The sequence below is a fragment of the Neofelis nebulosa genome, chromosome 10 (genome assembly GCF_028018385.1).
Source record: "Neofelis nebulosa isolate mNeoNeb1 chromosome 10, mNeoNeb1.pri, whole genome shotgun sequence".
Taxonomy (NCBI): Eukaryota; Metazoa; Chordata; class Mammalia; order Carnivora; family Felidae; genus Neofelis; species Neofelis nebulosa.
In genome coordinates, this window is record NC_080791.1 from 43,114,247 (window position 1) to 43,128,336 (window position 14,090).

Genomic DNA, 14,090 nt, shown 5'->3' on the forward strand with positions numbered 1-14,090 from the left:
CTAAACAGTTTAAAATTCCTAACAAGAAGTTGGATAAAATGCTATGTATCCAAAATAATGAAATGGCTTACCCTGTTCTTAGTGTAACGGGCTCTGCCTGAAGCAATCCCAAGTCTCTGAAAGTAAGCTTCAAAATCACTTCCAGATCCCAGCTTGTTGATTCTAGATGTAGGATATAAATGTGTATACACACACACACAAGGATATTACAAATGCATAAGTTAAAAAATATGAAGTTAAAGAAATAGAAAAATGAATCCTGTCCCAGGAATAGCAAGGAATTGCACAGCACATTTACAAAAATTAGAAGGTACACCACCCCAAGCTACTTTCCTGTCACATGCCGGAAATTGCTGCATTAAACCTGTAAATCTGCACTGACTACAGTCACAGTTGAACAGTGCCACCGAAGACAGCAGCCTAGTGACTGTGGTCTCTTTCACATCGTCAGTCTTTTAGAATGTTTACATAGAGAGGAAAAAGAGAAAAATAAAATTTGGTCACTACCCTCAGAACTATAGTAAGAAAACTGCCATGATAAAGTGTATTTAGGATCACGAAGAATCTATGCCTTATTTAGAAAATGAAATTACAATATATTTTTTTGCATGTAGTTAAGAAACCACTACATACATACATATGTAATATATATGCAATAACATGGGAAAATTTATGATAAAATGGTAAGCAAAGAAGAAAATTATAGGTGTATTAGAAAATACATACTTCCAATGTGTTTTTGAGATGTAGGTATTTTAAAAACCTTTTTTTTTAACTCTAGTTTTTTTTTTTTTTAATCATGTAAAACTTTTACAATGGAAACAAACTTTCACAAGACTTATTTGGAGTATGTAATGGAGCTATTAACTGTTACCATCATCTGCTGGTTTATAGAAATAGTATTGCAGGAGAAAAAAAATTGAAGAAAACTGTTTTGTGAATGAGAAGTAAAAAATTAATACATTCTATATTCATTACAGGTAAAGACACAATTTGGTAGTGACTTATAATGCCCCTTAAACTTAGAAGCAAATAATCCATATTTCATCATCATTTGGTGTCACATTAATGCATTGAATAATATCTAAAATTTAATACAAAAATGCAAAATAATACCTGATAATGTGGCAAAATAATTTTGGCTAAACATTTGCAAAAGTAGAATTTATTATAGATTCAAAGACTTGGCTATTCTGTACCATTAGCAAATTGAAGGCTACACAGGGATTCTTTGGGATTATCTTTCTTCTACTCACATTGTTGACACAGCTGAGAATTGCATTTCTGGAGAAACAACGGGCAAAGGGGAATTCACAATTGATCCTAACGGTAGAAAATATACAAGTAATTCACCTAGGAAAATCTTTATTTTCAGATGAAGGGTCCTTTTCCAACCAGCTTTCATAAAGAGACTTACTCTCAAAACCATCATCTGGGCTGGATATCTGGAAAGAAACATCAAATATTGGGAATTAGAGGCAGAAGCAACTAAATTTATGTCAATAATAAAACCATAGGTTATCAACTTCTAACTATATGGACATATATCATGTTCTTCATAGAAAAACAAGCAAATGACAAAAGAATACAACCAAATTCATGTTCATTTTTGTTGCCTGCCTATTGATAATTTTGCCATGTACGTGAGATAAAAATCTCTGGCTTATTTTGGTAAACTTTTTTAATAGAGTTGCAGATTTATAACAAATGTTATCAGTTTAATTTTTAGCAGTTTAGATGTCCTTGAGTAAGTCACTGGGGGAAAACTTGGATACAAGATTTACGTAAGTAAGTTGCTTCTGTCCTAAAAGACCTTTAAAGAGAGGCCTCAGGGTGGCAGATGTGGCTGAAGCATCTAAGCCTGACAAGGGCAATGTAAATCCTGGTTTTGCAGAGCCCGAGGGGAAAGGAGGAACTGCTGTTGGAAAGTCCAATTGTATTCAAACCAAGTTGGAATCTGATGGGTTTTAAAAGCTCTGCATAACCTCACATTTCTCTTTGGGGATTTTAAGAGCTTCTATGAATACAAGAACCTTTTTTACTGCCCCCATTAAAGGTACGGCCATTAACTTACACTCTGCTCTCTCCAATCTTCGGCAGGGCCACAAGGTAGAGTGTGGACTGTGAAGGCTGAGGTGCCTGTTTTAGATCCTCATGAACACACGTATTGCCTGAATTTTGTGTTTGTAGCTCTGCTTTGTTCAGAAAAAGGCATACCCTCCTCACGCAGCTCTGAAAGCATCATAACCTATGGTGCGTTGCTTCCCCTCTTCAAACGCTAGTTTTCTCAGCTGTGGAAATGGGGATAATGGTCCCCATCTTAACATAAACATCAATTCCTCTGATATTTTCTGTGGCCTTTATACAGAGTGGGTTGTTGCCTCATCATTGCACATGAGCCCGCAGCTTAAAGGCAGTCCTGGCTCTCCACGTCCTTCCTTTGCCCACCAGCATGTTGCAGCAGCAGCGACGTTCTACTCCTTTCCCGCCAACTGACTGGGTTCTACTCGACTCTGCTCCCGCCAACTCGCAATGGCTGAGAACCTGCTCGAATTCCTACATCCTGCTTAGACCGAATTCCCTGAAAAACCCTCTCCTTTTCTGGAATCACAATTTCAGTCTAGCGCTACCCAGAACTGAGTCCTTCTAGCCTGTACCCCCTAGAGCATACTTTCTGTCTCTGCTGTCTTGTCACAAATGCTGACCCTTGGGTATTTTCAACACCTTGTCCCAGTTCTTAAATCGGGCAGCTGCCCAGTCCCTAAGCTCTGCCCTCTCTACCACTCCCATCCTGCGCTCCTGCCACCAGCATGGTTTGCCTCTGCCAACACATCCTAGAGGTTGCTGAAATGGTAATCGTCCGTTCACAGAAGTCTTTTTCTACCAGGTTTTGGTATGGCCGTGGAGAAGCATCTGCCTGTGTACAAAGGGGCATAGACCTCAACTTCTCCCTATTGGCCCTGAAATTATTAACTATCCTTGATATCAAAGGCAGGAGCCATCTCTGGAGGACAGCACAAAGCATAAATGCATGTCCTGAGCAGGATTCTCTCAGAATTTTCCTTACAGCTTGCTTTAGATGTTTTAATGGGACATTCGAATAAAAGTATCAAGAACATAAGCTACCCAATATGTTGAGAGTTGGGATGGGAATGATGAGAGCACTCCCATTTGGGAAAACTGGTTTTTAAAGGCATTTAATGGGAAAAAGGAAAGGGTAATATTAAGGGAGAGTGGAAAATAGTACCTACAGAGAAGTGACACCTACTTCACATTGTAATCTAAGTGATAACATACTTTAAAGATTTGTATTTGGTAACTAAATTCTATAATGAACCATTTAAATGAAGTACACAAAAATTAAAGATATATGTCATTTTTAGAGTAGAGTGCAAAGTACTTTTTATCAATAATATTCACAAAATTCCTGTAAGAATTATTTCCATTTTGCTATTAGACTTGCTACAGCTTAATCTATTCACTACACTGATACTGAGTGGTCTTTCTAATGAACAAATATGATAATGTATAACCTTGTTAAAGATTCTCTGTGGCCCCTGGGTTGCTCAGCCCAGCCGGTTAAGCATCTGACTTTGGCTCAGGTCATGACCTCACAGTTCATGAATTCGAGCCCCACATCAGATAGGTGCTGACAGCTTAGAGCCTGGAGGCTGCTTTGGATTCTGTGTCTCCCTCTCTCTGCCCCACGTGCATGCACATGTGCTCTCTCACTCGCTCTCTCAAAAATAAACATTTAAAAATAAATAAGTTAAAACAAATAAAAGGAAGAAATGATCTTCCAGGTCTCTTAAAAAAAAAAAAAAAGATTCTCTAATTTTCCCATCACCATATTTCTGACCTTGGCCTATTTGTCCTGCTCCATTTCTTACCATTTATCCACCAAAACCTTATACTTATGTCACCCTGAACCACCTACAGTTCAGGAAATATTTTCTTTCATGTCTCCACATCTTTTTCAGGTTACGGTGTTCTCTGCTGAGAATGCCTTCTCTCTTACTTTCACACCCTTCCATTTTACAACCCAAGAACTAATTATTCTGTAAACATCTTCTGATGCTTCCCCAACCACCCCAGAATTTCAGCTTCTCTATTCCATAATTCTTCTCCATTGTTTGTAGTATCCAATATTCTACTGACGTGTAATTCCTCACTTACAAGTGTGTATCCTCTCTAGATTGCGAAGTATTTGGATTCAGTGACCATGTCCTTTTATCATTGATGCTGCTGGAATTCATTTTATAGGGTTTGAACCCAAGGCTTTCTCCATTCTAGCTCATTCTGTTGTATCGAAATTCCTCTGCCAAATGAAACTGTATACCCTCTACATGGCAACAGTGTATACAATAATAACTACTATTAGAAAGATTAGCAATGCTGTTTTTATACATAGGTCATATAAATAGTGTATTAAAGGTTTTTTTCTGACTTCTTACTTATACAAATCAGTTACCAGTTTAAAAATCAGTACCACTAATTAAGAAAACAAGTGTTATCCACTTATCTATTCATCAGAAAACATTAAGACATCTATTTATATACCTCTTTTGTCAGTTTATACACCAATTGGTAAAGAAGGGGTGTACAGTCAACTCTCAGAGTATAATTGCCTGAAAAAATAAAATACAATGTATTTTAATACTTCCAGGTGAGATTCCAAGAGAAGTCTAATTCTAACTATTTCTAATTATAAACAATGTATAGTCTTGAAATCAAATAGCATCATTCTTAAGGTGGTATCTTTCGAGGGGGGCTTTGGCAAAGGAAGTGATAAGGCTATGCCATTCATATTTACTCCATCAATTCGACAGTGTATATCAAGACATTAGACCAGAGCATTTCAGTACCTCAGAAGTATGCTCTGACATTCATCTAGAAGTAATACAAAGAAAGCCTAGAGACACAAGTGTCGTATGTCAGCTTCCAAGCAAAGTCTGTAGTATGTACTCACTTCAAATTGCTCCCATAAAGTATTTCTATGTGGAATATTCCGTAAAACATTCTTCTGAAATATTGTAGCCAAATTCTTTTAATATCTCCACAGGAAGAATATGGTTAATACTAGAGTTTTAAGTAGTAATTCAAGATAGGCAAAGGGCAAACATACTAAAGAAATTACAATCAGTAGCTCAGTTATGACTCATACTGATTCATTTGAATCATAATCATTTTCTCTGTGGTAAAGTGGAAAATGGAGGTACTATTGAGGAATTTCATGGGACGAGAATAATCTTAGTTTACAAGTTAGTTACAATTTGCAGACTAAAAGATGATGCATTGTTTAATAATCTGAAGTAAGATTTACCTTCTATAGATGAATCAGAATTGATATAAGCAATGCTTCTCTCCTGGAGTGTTTTTGCATTCTCCTACAGTTGAAGCAAAGTTGTTATTTAATTCACAATATTTACAATTGTGGAAATAAATAAGCAAATCAATTTAGTATAAAGGTGGTCTACAGATACCTTTATGAATCCAGTATCTATGCCTTTGCCATAATTTATGAGAAAATGCAGATAACTGGTTGGTTGACAACATTAACACAAGTAAAAAAGAAAAATATGTGTAGCTACTATTTATAGCAATAGCAAGGATTCTCAGAAAAAAACTATTTTCACAGTGTGGTTCCTTGACTCCTTGCATTAGAATATGAAGGGGTGAGGCTCCCAGATTTTGGGCCCCACAGCAGATGTACTGATTAAAAATTTCTGAAAGGCCTGGAAATCTGTATTTTCTAAAAGGTATCCCTGGAAATCCTTACATACACTGAAGTTTGAGAGAGCTACTGAGGCTGGAAACCCAAGTATAATTTTAAAAGTCAGAAATAGAGTCAATTTATCTATTTTTTTAAAGTATTTTATTTTAGAGTGCACGTGCACACAAGCAGGGGAGGCACAGAGACAGGGAAAGAGAATCCCAAGCAGGCTCAGCACTATCAGCACACAGCCTGACACAGGCCTTGATCCCGTGACTCTGGGATCATGACCTGAGCCAAAAATCAAGAGTTGCACGCAACCAACTGAGCCACCCAGGTGCCCCTCCATTTATCTATTTTTAAAAGAGGAGATGCAAAGAAAAATAATTTTCAAAAGGAGGATAGAAAAAAAACTAGATGGAGAGAAGGAAAGCCATTAGGATAGTCTCTTCCTCTCACTATAACACACACACACACACACACACACACACACACACACACTACTATCACACAGATGGGATATGCTGAGAGAGCCTTTTACTTCTCTCTAGCTTGCTACCTCATAAGAACACAGTATAATAGGACACAGTCCAAGATAGACGCATATAAATACCTTGAACTCAGTTCCCAGACACACCAAATCTACACCTACAAACAGAGCAACTCTTCCTAAAGAAGAACTGAGGGCTGACTGAACAACTTCTGCATGACAAAGAATAGAGGGACCACATAAAGAAGGGTAGGAAAGACAGACACACAGTAACATTGAGAACAACCACCCGATGTGGCAACCTAGAGTAGAGAGGGATATCACTGAGGGGCCGATGGACAGAGTCACCTACCCTGGGACACAGGAGAACAAAACAAACAGTAATTTAAAGGGAAACTAGAGAGCACCTGGGTGGCTCGGTTGGTTGAGCAACTGACTTCTGCTCAGGTCATGATCTCACAGATCGTGAGTTCGAGCCCCACGTCGGGCTCTGTGCTGACAGCTCAGAGCCTGGAGCCTACTTCGGATTCTGTGTCTCCCCCTCTCTCTACCCCTCCCCTGCTCACCCTCTGTGTCTGTCTCTCAATAATAAGTGAATGTTTAAAAAAAATTTTTTAATAAAATAAAATAAAGGGAAACTAGATTATTAAGTGAAGGAAATCCATTTACCAACCATAGAATGTCTGCCAAATGGGTGTAACTGCTAGAACTCTCTCCAGGGTCAGATTACTCAGTCCTCTAACCCACACCAGCTTCAGCTGTCCCATCAAGGTGCCCCAGGCACAAAGCACCATGTCATATCTGGCCTGCTCCCATGCCATCTCCAGCCATCCCACCAAGGCATTCCCAATGTAGAGCACCCCAAAAACCCTTGGCCTGAGTCTGCTTCATGTCAGCTGACCCTCCAAGGTGACCATAGTGCAAAGCACTCCAGGAACCATGGGTTACACTTGCTCCAGCTGACCTGACAGGGTGCCTCTGTGTAGAGGGCCCCAGCCAATGCCCAGCCAGCACCAACCAGCCAGCCAAAGCCACCAAGTACACAGTCTACACAGGAGACATTCTTCTATAAGGCTCCTCCTTCAAGACTGGAAGAGGTACCCATTCCACAGAATTCATAGAAACAAACAAAGTCAGACAAAGGAGACAGAGGAAGATGTTCTAAACAAAAGAACAAGACCTCAAAAAAAGAACTAAATGATGCCGGGAGCCGATCCATCCAGCCTTCCTGATGGCATAGCGTGGGTGGTTGGCAGAGGGCAATGCACAGCGACCCTTTGAATGGGAAGCTACCAGTATCCCTCCTGTTATTCATCATGGCCATCCCCATAGTCTAATTAGCATTGATGAATCAAAATAAACCCATGGGGGCAAACTCGGGGATATATAAACTCCCTCTGGGAAAAACCATGAGAATCCGAAGATGGATAATGAAACCTTATACCCAGCCGGTGCCACCCCTGCCTGCCTGTCCCCCACCTAAAGGAAGGATAGCACCATATATTTCCCAGCCAAGGAGGGGGACAAATGGGTTTGAAATCCCCACCCGGCCAACAAAGGAATGTATCCATGGATACAAGTTACTCCAAACCCTAGACCCACTTGGCCCCCAGGAGGCATTCCAGATGATAACTTGACCTGGTGGGTTAAGGTACAGAATGGTTCATTAGCTCCTAGGCATACATTGTCTCTCTGGGAACGCATAAGGCGTGGGTTCCCAGGGCCCTCTTGGCTCCCTCCCGGCACCCAAGACCAAAGAGAATACTTTTGTTCCTTGTATTGCAAATGGTTCAAAGGAACAATTAAGAAGTCATATCCCTGTAAACGTTCCACTTGAGGTGTTGAGGGATAGATGACCTTTCATGAAAATAGCAAGGCAAATGCTTTATAGACAAATGTAGATTCATAATGAAAATAGTATGAAGAAATTAATAAGCAAAAGGGCAGGAGGGAATGTTACAAGAAAATAACTATGTTGTTCCTTACTGGGTGATTACACAAAGAAACATATTTAGAATTAGGTAATGCTGAAAAACATAGATGATGCACTCTACAAAGAAATTGCTAACACATAAAATGCCACGTTTGCCACAATAAAGCAACCAGTCTAACACACTGCTATTGTCTGTGTCCATTTGTTATTTTCGCCGACGCCATTCATCCTTTGGGAACCCCTGGACCTGCTAGGGCTGGACCTCAGCAAAATGAAACAAAAATAAGCCATCTACCTGAGAAAGAGTTCAAAGTAATGGTCATAAAGATGCTCAACAGACTTGAAAGAAGGATAGGTGAGTTCAGTGAGAACTTCCAACGAGACAGAAAATATAAAAAAGAACCATCAGAACTGAAAAATACCATAACTAAAATGACAGCAGAATAGAGGCAGCAGAACAGATCAGTGAGCTAGAAAATAGGATTGTGGAAAGCAACCAAACTGAACAGCAAAAAGAAAAAAAAATTTTTTTTAATTAGGACAGGTTAAGCTATCACTGCATTAAGCATAACAACTTCAGCATTACAGGGTTCCCAGAAAGAGAACAAAGAGAGAAGGAAGCAGAAAACTTATTTGAAGAAATAACAGCTGAAAACTTCCCTAACTGGGGGAAGGAAAGAGACATCCAGGAATACCAGGGATCCCCAAATAAAATAAACCCAAGGAAGTCCACACCAAGACACATAATAATTAAGATGTCAAAACATAAAGAGAGAATCTTAAAAGCACCAAGGGGAAAGCAAATACTTACATACAAAGGAAACTCAATAAGGCTATGAGCTGATTTATCGGAGACTTTGCAGGCCAGATGTGAGGGGCATGATACATTCAAAGTGCTAAAAGTGGGGAAAAAAAAAAAAAACATAACCAAGAATACTCCATGCACCAAGTTTACCATTCAGAATTGATGAAGAGATGAAGAGTTTCCCAGATGAACAACAGCTAATGGAATTCATCATCACTAAACCTGCCTTCCAATAAACATTAAAGAGACTTCTTTAGAAAAGAAAAGGTCATACTAGAAAAAAATTTATGAAAGGAAAAATTTCTACTGGTAAAAGCAAACATATAGTAAAGGTAGTAAATGAGTCACTTATAAAGCTAGTATGAAGGTTAAAAAGACAATAATAATAAAGTCAACTATATTTAGAATATTAGGTAGGCAGTATGAAAAATATGTAAAATATGACATCATATAAATAAAATCGGGGGGGGGGGGGTCAAAAATTTAGTGTTTTTGAATGTATTCATACCCAAGCAGCCATCAACTTATAGAGTACTAATACATAAGAGGTTATATATCAACTTTACCATAACCACAAACTCAAACCTAGAATACACAAAAATAAAAAGGAACCCAAGCATAATACTAAAGGAACACCATCAAATCACAAAGAAAGAGAGCAAGAGAAGAACAAAGGAACAGAAAAAAACTGAACAGAAAACAATTAACAAAATGGCAATGAGTATACATCTATTAATTAGTACCTTAATGTAAATGGACTAAATGCCCCAATCAAGAGAGAATGACGGAATAGATTAATAAGCAAAACCCATCTATATGCTGTCTAAAAGAGACTCACCTCAGATCAAAAGACACACAGAGACAAAGAGTGAAAGGATGGAAAAAGATATCCATGCAAGAGGAAGCAAAAAAAAAAACAAAAAAAAAAAGTTGGAGTAGTAATACTTTTATCAAACAAAATAGACTTTAAAACAAAGACTATAATAAGAGACAAAGAAGGCATCACATAATGAGATCAATCCAACAAGAAGATATAACAATGGTAAATATCTATGCACCTAACATATAAAGCAATATATAAAGCAAATGTTAACAGACATAAGAAGGTAGAAATCCATGGTAATAGTATAATAGTTGGGGATTTTAACACCCCACTTACATCAATAGATATATTATCCAGATAGAAAATCTATTATGAAACAGTGGGTTCAAATGAATCATTAGACTAGATGGATTTAACAGATAAATACAGAACATTCCACCCAAAAATAGAAGAATGCACCTTTCTTTACAACGGCACATGCAACATTTTCCAGATCATATGCTATATCACAAAACAAATCTCAATAAATTTAAGATTAAAATCCTATTAAGCATCTTTTCCAATGACAATGGTAAAAATTAGAAATCAATAACAAGAAGGGAACTGGTAAAAACACAAATATGTTGAGGTTAAAACAATATGCTATCAACAACGAATAAATCAATGAATGAATCAAAGAGGAAATAAAAAAATACCTGGAGACAAATGGAAATGGAAACAATGATTCAATTTTTCAGCACAGAGCAAAAGCAGTTCTAAGAAGAAGGTTTTATAGCAATACATTATGGCCTACCTCAAGAAACAAGAAAAATCTCAATCTAACCTTACTAGAAAAAGAACAGGGGTGCCTGGGTGGCTCAGTTGGTTAAGGAGCCAACTTCAGCTCAGGCTTCATGGTCTCATGGCTTGTAAGTTTGAGCCCCGGGTCAGGCTCTGTGCTGACAGCTGAGAGCCTGGAGCCTGCTTCGGATTCTGTGTCTCCCTCTCTGTCCCTCCCCAGCTCACAACACTCTTTCTCTCAAAAATAAATTAACATTAAAAAAAATTTATTTTAAAGAAAGAAAAAGAACAAACAAAACCCAAAAAGAACAAACAAAACCCAAAATTAGTAGAAAAAAAGAAGTAATAAAGATCAGAGCAGAAATAAAGGAAATAAAAACTTAAAAGAGAGAAAGTATCAGTGAAACTAAGAGCTGGTTCTTTGAAAATATAAACCAAATTGATTGACCATTAGCCAGACCCATGAAGAAAAAGAGGACTCAAAATCATGAACAAAACAGAAGTTAAAGCTAACACCATGGAAATACAAAATATTATAAAAGACTATAAAAATTAAATATCCAAAAACTGGACAAGCTAGAAGAAGCAGATAAAAAATTCTAGAAACATACAATCTTCTCAAACTGAATCAGAAGAAATCAAAAATCTGAGCAGATCAATTACTCGTAACAAAATTGAATCTGTAACAAAAACACTCCCAAAAAACACAAGGCCAGCCCAGTGGCTTCACATATATATTTTACCAAACACTTACAAAGAGCTAATATGTATCTTTCTCAAACTATTAAACTATTCCAAAAAAGAGAAGAGGAAGTAAAACGTCCCATTCTGTGACGCCAGCATTACCCTGATACCAAAACCATCTAAAAGACACTACAAAAAAATAAATACATAGAAATAAAGAAAATTGCAGGCCAATATCCCTGATGAACATAGATTCAGAAATTCTCAACAAATTATTAGCAAACCAAAAATGCAAGGATCATTTATGATGATCAAGTGGGATTTATTCCAGGGATGTAAGGGTTGTTCAATATTTGCAAATCAATGTGACACACATTAACAAAATGAAGAATAAAAAAATCACATCATCTTAATAGATGCAGAAAAACCATTTGACAAAATTCAAAATTCATGATAAAAATTCTCAGCAACTGGGTTTAGAAGGAAAATACTTCAACATAATAAAAGCCACAAACAACACACCCACAGCTAACCTCACACTCAATGGTGAAAAGTTGAAAGCTTTTCCTCTACAGATCAGGAACAAGACAAGGATGCTTACTCTTGCCAGTTTCTCCAACATAATATTGGAAGTCCTAGCTGTAGCAGTCAGACAAGGGAAAAAAAAAAAAAAAAAAGGCATCCAAATTGGTAAGGAAAAGGAAAACTGTCACTGCTTCTAGATGACGATACTATATACAGAAAACCCTAAAGACTCCACCAAAAAACTAATGGAACTAATAAATGATTAAGTTGCCAGATGTAAAATTAATACACAGAAATCTGTTGTTTCTATATGCCAATAACAAAGTAGCAGAAAGAGATTTTAAAGAAACAATCCCATTTACAACTACACCAAAAAGAAAATACCTAGGAATAAATTTATCCAAGGAGGTGAAAGATCTGTACTCTAAAAAGTAGAAAGTATTGGTGAAGGAAACCAAAGATAACACAAACAAATGGAAAGATATACTATGCTGGTGGAATGGATTAATTAATATTTTTAAGTGTCCATAGTACCCAAAGCAATCTACAGATGCAATGCAATCCTTATCAAAATACCAGTAACTTAGCATTTTTCACAGAACTAGAATAATCCTAATATTTGTATGGAAGCACAACAGACTATAGATAAACAAGATAATCTTAAGAAAAGAGAACAAAACTAGAGATATCATAATCCCACATTTCAAACTACACTAAGAAGCAATAGTAATCAAAACAGTATGGTACTGGCACAAAAATGGCACACATTGGGGTGCCTGGGTGGCTCAGATGGTAGAGCATTTGGCTTGATTTCAGCTCAGGTCATGATCTCATGGTTCGTGAGTTCAAGCCCCACTTCGGGCTCTGTGCTGACAGTGCAGAGCCTGCTTGGGATTCTCTCTCTGTCCCTCTCTGCCTCTCTCCCATTCTCTCTCTCTCCCTCAAAATAAACTAACTCCCAAAATAAGTAAACAAAAAAAACAAAACAAAACAAAACAAAACAGGACACATAGATCAATGGACCAGAATACAGAGCCAAAAATAAACCCACTTAATGGCAATTACTCTATGACAAAGGAGGCAAAATATGCAATAGGGAAAAGACAGTCTCTTCAATAAATGGTGTTGGGGAAACTGAGTAGCTACATGCAAAGGAATGAAACTAGACCATTTTCTTATACCATACACAAAAACAAACTCAACGTTTATTAAAGACCTAAATGTAAGACCTGAAACTATAACACTCCTAAAAGAAAACATAAGCAGTAATCTCCTGGATATCAGCCTCAGTAATATCTTTCTGGATCTGTCTCCTTGGGCAAGAGATACAAAGGCAAAAACAAACAATTGAGACTCCATCAAAATAGAAAGCTTTTGCACAGCAAAACAACAACAAAAAAACAAACAAATAAAAACATCAATAAAACAATAAGGCAACCTACTGAATGGGAGAAGATATTTACAAATTATGTACTAAGAAGGGATTAATATCCAAAACGTATAAAGAACCGATACAACACAACAACAACAAAAAAAACCTAATAAGCCAATAAAAAATGGGTGGAGGACCTCAATGGACATGTTTTCAAAGATGACATACAGATGGCTAAAAGACACATGAAAATATGCTCAACATCATTTATCAGGGAAATGCAAATGAAACCCACAAGAGATATCATCTCCTATCTGTCAGAATAGCTAGTATCAAAAAGATAAGAAATAACAAGTATCAGTGAGGACGTGGACAAAAGGGAACCCTTGTGCACTGGTGGTAGGAACAGAAATTGGAGCAGTCACTACAGGACAGCGTGGAAGTTCCTCAGAGAACTAAAAATAGAACTACCATATGATCCAGAAATTCCACTGGTGGGTACTTATCCAAAGAAAATAAAAACACAAATTAAAAAAGATATATGCACCCCTATATTTATTACATCATTACTTGTAAGAGCCTAGATATGGAAGCAATCTAAGAGTCCATCAAGGGATGAATGAAGAAGATGTGATGTGTCTCTCTACACACACACACACACACACACACACACACACACACACTCACACGAGAATACTACTCAGTCATAAAAAAGAATGAAATTTTGCCATTTGTGACATTGTAGATGGACCTATAGATGGACCTAGGAGGTATTATGCTAACTGAATTAAGTCAGAGAAAGACAAATACCACATGATTTTACTTATGTGGTAAGTAAAACAAAGTAAAACAAAACAAACAAAAAACAAAGGCTAATAAATACAGAGAAAAAACTAGTAGTTGCAAGAAGGGAGGGGAGTGGGAAAATGGGAAAAATAGGTGAAGGGGATTAAGAGGTACACACT

The 14,090-nt window shown here is 37.3% G+C and overlaps 1 protein-coding gene across 2 annotated transcripts in view; it reads right to left on the reverse strand.

Annotated features, from left to right (window-relative positions):
- NAALAD2 (N-acetylated alpha-linked acidic dipeptidase 2) overlaps nt 1-14,090 on the reverse strand; it is a 68,787-nt gene that overhangs the window by 17,113 nt on the left and 37,584 nt on the right. For both annotated transcript variants that reach the window (XM_058687508.1, XM_058687509.1), the window contains 4 exons: nt 5,324-5,387; nt 4,561-4,628; nt 1,354-1,445; nt 72-162 (listed from right to left, as the gene is read on the reverse strand). In XM_058687508.1, the coding sequence (XP_058543491.1) occupies nt 72-162; nt 1,354-1,445; nt 4,561-4,628; nt 5,324-5,387 (315 nt within the window). The remainder of the gene's footprint in view (nt 1-71; nt 163-1,353; nt 1,446-4,560; nt 4,629-5,323; nt 5,388-14,090) is intronic.